Source organism: Mustela nigripes, chromosome 2 (assembly GCF_022355385.1).
Source record: "Mustela nigripes isolate SB6536 chromosome 2, MUSNIG.SB6536, whole genome shotgun sequence".
Taxonomy (NCBI): Eukaryota; Metazoa; Chordata; class Mammalia; order Carnivora; family Mustelidae; genus Mustela; species Mustela nigripes.
This window is the reverse complement of record NC_081558.1, coordinates 1,437,706-1,443,507: the sequence shown is the minus strand read 5'-3', so window position 1 is coordinate 1,443,507 and position 5,802 is coordinate 1,437,706. Positions and strand designations below refer to the sequence as shown.

General features: G+C 64.2%; 2 protein-coding genes across 3 annotated transcripts in view; both read left to right on the top strand.

The window, feature by feature from the left end:
• The first annotated feature begins 306 nt into the window (after nucleotides 1-306).
• LOC132010747 (large ribosomal subunit protein eL21) lies at nucleotides 307-867 on the top strand. The gene has a single exon (XM_059388568.1). It carries the CDS (start codon nucleotides 362-364, stop codon nucleotides 842-844), a length of 483 nt encoding a protein of 160 aa, XP_059244551.1. The 5' UTR covers nucleotides 307-361; the 3' UTR covers nucleotides 845-867.
• Nucleotides 868-2,807: 1,940 nt separating this feature from the next.
• The window catches only part of PEAK3 (PEAK family member 3), a 5,220-nt gene continuing 2,225 nt past the window's right edge, over nucleotides 2,808-5,802 (top strand). The window contains exons 1-4 of one of the 2 annotated variants that reach the window (XM_059388565.1): nucleotides 2,808-3,862; nucleotides 4,303-4,385; nucleotides 4,785-5,323; nucleotides 5,430-5,465. In XM_059388565.1, coding sequence (XP_059244548.1) covers nucleotides 4,304-4,385; nucleotides 4,785-5,323; nucleotides 5,430-5,465 — 657 coding nt within the window. In that variant the 5' untranslated portion in view covers nucleotides 2,808-3,862; nucleotide 4,303. The remainder of the gene's footprint in view (nucleotides 3,863-4,302; nucleotides 4,386-4,784; nucleotides 5,324-5,429; nucleotides 5,466-5,802) is intronic. The other variant, XM_059388566.1, reaches the window with a different exon arrangement.

The window sequence follows — 5,802 nt, the reverse complement described above, 5'->3', positions numbered from 1 at the left end:
AGGCAGCTTAAAAAAAAAGATTTGTCTGTTCATTTGTTTATTATTTAACTCCGCTCTCCCCCTAACGTGGGGCTCGAACGCACACCCAGAGATCAAGAGTCACGTGCTCTTCTGACTGAGCCCGCAGCTTTTAGGGGCGCCTGGACGGGTCAGGTGTCTGCTCTTGGTTTCGGCTCAGGCCGTGATCCCAGGGTCCTGGGATCGCACCCCACGTCAGGCTCCCTGCTCAGCGCAAGCCGGCTTGGGACGCTCTCTCTGCCGGAGCCTCCTGCCCCCTCACACAGGGACATGCACTCTCTCTCTCAAAAATAGGGGTTTTTTCCTTTCGGCCGGAACCGCCATCTTCCAGTAATTTGCCAAAATGACCAACACAAAGGGAAAGAGGAGAGGTACCCGGTACATGTTCTCTAGGCCTTTTAGAAAACATGGAGTTGTTCCTTTGGCCACATACATGCGAATCTACAAGAAAGGTGATATTGTGGACATCAAGGGAATGGGCACTGTTCAAAAGGGAATGCCCCACAAATGTTACCATGGCAAAACTGGAAGAGTCTACAATGTTACTCAGCATGCTGTTGGTATTGTTGTAAACAAACAAGTTAAGGGCAAGATTCTTGCCAAGAGAATTAATGTCCGCATTGAGCATATTAAACATTCAAAGAGCCGAGATAGCTTCCTGAAGCGTGTAAAGGAAAATGATCAGAAAAAGAAGGAAGCCAAAGAGAAAGGTACTTGGGTTCAGCTGAAGCGTCAGCCTGCTCCACCCAGAGAAGCACATTTCGTGAGAACCAATGGAAAAGAGCCCGAACTGCTGGAACCCATTCCCTATGAATTCATGGCATGATAAATAAAAAGAAAATAAAAGACCTCAAGACTGTAAAAAATAAAAAAAAAAAAAAATTATAGGTTTTTTTTTGTGTGTTTTTTTTATAAAAAGGGCTTTTTTTTTTTTTTTTAAGATTTTATTTATTTGACAGACACGGATCACAAGTAGGCAGAGAGGCAGGCAGAGAGAGAGGGGGAAGCAGGCTCCCCGTGGAGCAGAGATCCCGATGCTGGGCTCGATCCCAGGACCCTGGCTCATGACCTGAGCTGAAGACAGAGGCTCAACCCACTGAGCCACCCAGGCGCCCCCAGAGCAGGCTTTTAAACCAAGCACTTTATCCACCCTCTCTGGAAGGAGGTACGCCGGGTCAGACCAGTCAGCAGACTCTGACCCGGGTGAGATGCCCACGGGCAGCCTCTCACGAGCCGCTCGGGGCCTCTCTCCAGGCCTCCGGGTTCCCATCTGACGCTGGGAAGAAGTGTCCTTTCTCGCGCTGCAGGACGGGGACGCATCAGGCTGTGGGCGACCCTCCACGCCTGACTTCCAGGAAGCTGCTAGGCGAGGGCGCCGGCCCTGGAGCTCCCGGAGCCCCCCTTCCTTGCTCCTCCCACAGCAGCGGCAGGACAAACCACCCCTCCGCAGCGATGCCCAGCTCCCTGGTTCAAACCAGGTCCAAGACCCAGGAGGTCCTGAGTCCGTCTCGTTCTTGCAGTGGGGCGGAGGGGTCCTCCTTCCAAGGCCCAGCGGAAAGGAACCCAAACAGAGGATGGGCCACTCACAGGGTCTCTGTGGGTCCCCCCAAAATACAGGACAGGGGTCCAGTCAGCATGCCTGGGCCTGGGAGGGGGGCACTGACCATCCCTGCCTCGGTTTCCCCTCCCAGACGGAGCTCAATGGTGAGCGAGTTTCTCCGGCCCACCGGGCATCTCTAAGGCCATTTCCCGGCGCAGACCCACTTTCTGTGTGGCTCCCCTCTCTTCCAGGCCCCTCCAGCCTCTGCCCGCCCCAGGGAGTCCCTAAGCTGAGCACAGGGACGCCCCGTAACAGAACTGAGAGGCTTACAACAGCTGGGATCTCTTAGTCGACCGTCCGGAGCTCAGAAGTGTGGAACGGGTCAGCAGGGCTGGTCCCCCAGGCGGGGCAGCCCCGGGGCATCTCCCTTGTTGACGGTGCTGAGCCAAGGCCAAAGGTCCCCAGTCCTGAGCCTCAGGGGAGGCTCACCCAGCGGGGCTCGGGCTCGGCGGGGTGCTGGGTGCTCTGCCCTCCCCGCCTGAGAAGGCCCCCCGGGAGCCCTCAGAGGACAGGCCCGCCCGAGGCAGGCAGCCGGCCCCCAGGCAAGCCCACCACCCTGCCCCGTCCTGGGAGCAGAAGTCCCCGGAGAGATCACCCCGGTCCCAGCCCGCTGCCCACTCACGACCCCCACCCCAGCCCCGGCTTGGCCACACCGCCACGCAGGGCGGGGACCAGGCTGGAGGTAGCGAGGCCCTGCCCTCGGGCACAAAACGGAAGGGCAAGCCGGGCACTCGGTCTTCCAGATCAGCGTTCCGCCAAGAAAATGAACTCCTGGCCTCGCTCCACCACGAGCAAGAATCCGTCTCAAATAAAACAGCCCCCGCCCCACAGGACCCCACCAGGCCGCGTTCTAGGGACAGACAGGTCACTTACCTGCGGCACTGGAGGCCCCGGGCCGGACAGCCCACTGCGTCTCTTCAGTCTCACGTGGGATGCTCTGTATCTTGACGGCCTCACCGTACATTCCGTGCTCGGGTGGGTGCCCGGCACGCGCTCCCCCGGGGGCAGGTCACAGCCAGCTGCCAGCTGGGGCGCCCACGGGTGTCCTGTTGGGAAAGGACCTCAGAAGGATGTGGGCAGCACAGGCACCTCTGGTCCCACCCTGACCGCCCCGGAGTTGCGAAATCCGTCCCTCGGAGCCCACACCCTCCCCCCTCCTCCTGTCGCGAGGTTCCCAAGGGGCGCCCACCGGTGACAGATGGAGACCGTCAATCTGTCGGCTCAGGAAGCTGAGTGTGGGGAGAAGGGAGAACACGGGATCAAGTCAGGGAACCTCACGCTGGAAAGGCCTTGAGCTCAGTCTGTCACTGTTGCCCAGAACGGGGCCGGGGCCCTGTGTGGAACCTGGTCACCTGTGGCTGCACCTGCTTCCCCCGCAGACAGGGCCCTGGGCACCCAGCACTGCCCCGAGGACCCATCACTGTGCCCGGCCCGGCCATGGAGCCCCCCGAGAATTCCCTACCCTCCACCCTCTCTGCACTCACGGCCCCTGAGCCAAACCACAGGGGCGGGGACAGAAGCCCAGCACGGACTGTGCCATCGCAACTCTGCCCGCAGGGGATGGCTCACTTTCCCTTCACGGAGGGGGTGGGGAGGCCGCGGGGAGCTGGGCGCCCTTCACGCCGCGGCCCCGCGGCAAACCTCCAGCCCAAACACGGCTGAGTTCCAGCATCTGGACCCCCGGGTTTCCACCGACCGTGCTTTTCTCTGTGTGGCCATCATAGACGAACCGTCCAGAGCTCAGACGGACGCTTGCTCCCGCCAGCCCTGCCCGGGGTCCCAGGCTGGGCGGGCAGAGGGCGGGGGCGGGGGGCAGCTCCAGGGACGATGACCCGCAGAAGGGGAAGTGAAAACCAGGGAGGAAAGAGCCGGCCTGGGGGCGCTTCTCGCTGCCCCCGCGTTGCCCGGGATCCCCAGCGTGACTGGCTCCCCATTGCCGTCCGTCGTCTGAGCCTCAGCGCAGGGACCGTCCCCGTGTCGCCCCCTCCCCGGCCCCCCACGCGTGGCCCAGGCCACGTCCTCTGCCTAGAGGATCCTTCCCACCTCGGAGGGAGGCGTCCCCTGCGGGCAGGCAGGCAGCACGGCCTGGGGAAGTGATGCAGCGGGCGCCCCGCCCTGCGGTCTTCGGTTGCATGGGGCTTCCGGGCGGCTGCGGGCCACCGGGCAGCCTGGACGGGGCCGAGCGCCTGCCCCGGAGTTTGACCCCAAGACTGCCCCCGCCCCCCCGTCACTCAGGTCCTGCAGGTAGGGGCTCCTGGAGGGGTCCTGGGGTGGGGGGTGGGCAGAAGCAGCACCTCGTGGAGGTCGGGGTGACAGGGGTCTGGGTGGGGCGTGGCCCGGCTGCCCAGCTCTGGGAAGGAGACCTGGTGTTGTCGTAGGCCCCCAGCTGACCCCCCATCCCTGGCCCGGCCCCCACAGCTGGACCTTCTATTCAGTCCGTGTCGCAAAAGCACAGGGTCCTTCTCCCTGCCCTGGACGGTTGAGAGGGGGTGTTCCTGCCCCACCCAGAGGAAAGGAGCCCAGGGAGGGCGACACACCGCCCCAGGGCCACCAGCAGGCCAGTCCGGACAAGACGACCGAGGCTGCCCCCCGCGCCTAGCTCCCTGCTCCCCCACGCACACCATCAGCACCCCGCACCGGCCCACCCCCGCGGGTCCCCAACTTTGACCCCCCCACCACTGCAGCATGAGCGGCCCTGAGCCACCCACCGAGACCCCTGGGCCTGACGCCCCGACCTGGCCGACTCCGCCCACTTACAGCAACCTTGGTGAGCCCCCGGGGGGCCTGGCTGGAGGACTGGGGCGGCAGGGCGGGCGGCTGAGCCCGAGGGCTTAGGGAGGCCCCTGCCGGAGGGCGGCTTAGCTCACCCGCAGTGTCACGGTCCCCACAAAACTCTGCTGAGGGACGGAGCAGCTGGGAGCCCCAGCTCATCTACGCGAGGAAGCTGCGGCTCCCAGAGGTGGGGTCACCTGGCCGGAGCACCACAGGGACACAGGGTCGCCTGGTGTGGGGTGGACGTGTCTTGGCCACCGACACGTCGCTCCTCTGTGAACTGCGGGGCACCCGTACCCCACGGGGCCACCCTTCCCATCCTGCAGACAGGGCAGTGGGGGCTGAGGGGCCCGAGCCCATGTGTCCTCACCCCTTCCCTGCTCCCCACCATCAGGCGAGGTCCGTGCCCAGCTGCTGCCATCCAAGGCCTGCCGCTCCCGGACATCCAGGCTCCCCTTGACTGACCCGCAGCCCCTGCCCCCACCTCTGCCCAAGAAGACCCTGGCCAGGACCCAGTCCCTGCCCACCCACAGGGCCCCCAGCTCCGGCCCCACTCCCGCAGGGCAGCCTCGGAGGCCCTATCTGGGGTCCCACAGTGTGGACGAGAGCCAGGCCGGCGACGACCGAGCGTGGGCCCCTGGTCCCCCTGCGCAGCCACACATTCGCTCACTCGACAGCCTGCTGGGCCTCGGCTGGCCCGACCTGCATCGCCCCGAGGCTGTGCGCGCCTTCCTGGAGGCCCAGCAGCTGGAAGGCCTCCGTACCGTGCACGCCCAGCTCCGGGCCCGGCTGCTGGGGGGCCGCCCGGGTCCCTGTCACCCCGGCCACGGCTTCCGCCTCCTGGACAGCTCACCCTGTGTGGACAGCGGGGACGCCCTCTACTACCGCCTGGTGCGGGTGGGCGACGAGGCGTGGCACATGCTGGCTGCCAAGGTGAGCCCCGCCCGTGCCCCTGCTCCGCGGAGCCGCCCCCGGTCTCCCACGTTGGGTGTCGTCTGGGACGCACGCCACTTGGGCTTCCCATCTTAATCCACGACAGACGCGCGGACACAGCCCTGGGAACCGCATGTCCGAGGTGTGTGGCGGTGGATGCGCGCGTCACCAGGGAGTCCTAACCCCCGCCTCCCAGGCGCCCTGCAATCCGCGTCTGCACCCAGTCCACCGTGCTCCATGGCCACCGTATAATAAGTCCTAGTCTCTGCCACCATCAGCATGTCAAGCCCCTCTGTGTGCCCTGAGCCGTCCTACGGAGCCCAAAGCGCCCTTACCCACCGAATCCCCACACACGCTTTGCTACGCGACTGGCACCGCCCTTGTCATAAGATCTTCCGTTTTTGCGCGCCACTCGGGGAGAAAAAAACAGATCCCCTTGAATCCACTCGTGTCAGACGCAGACTTTTCAGACGATGCTC

Bases quoted from the DNA above. Each gene is read 5' to 3' on its own strand.
- LOC132010747 (XM_059388568.1), top strand. From the start codon at position 362: ATGACCAACACAAAGGGAAAGAGGAGAGGTACCCGGTACATGTTCTCT.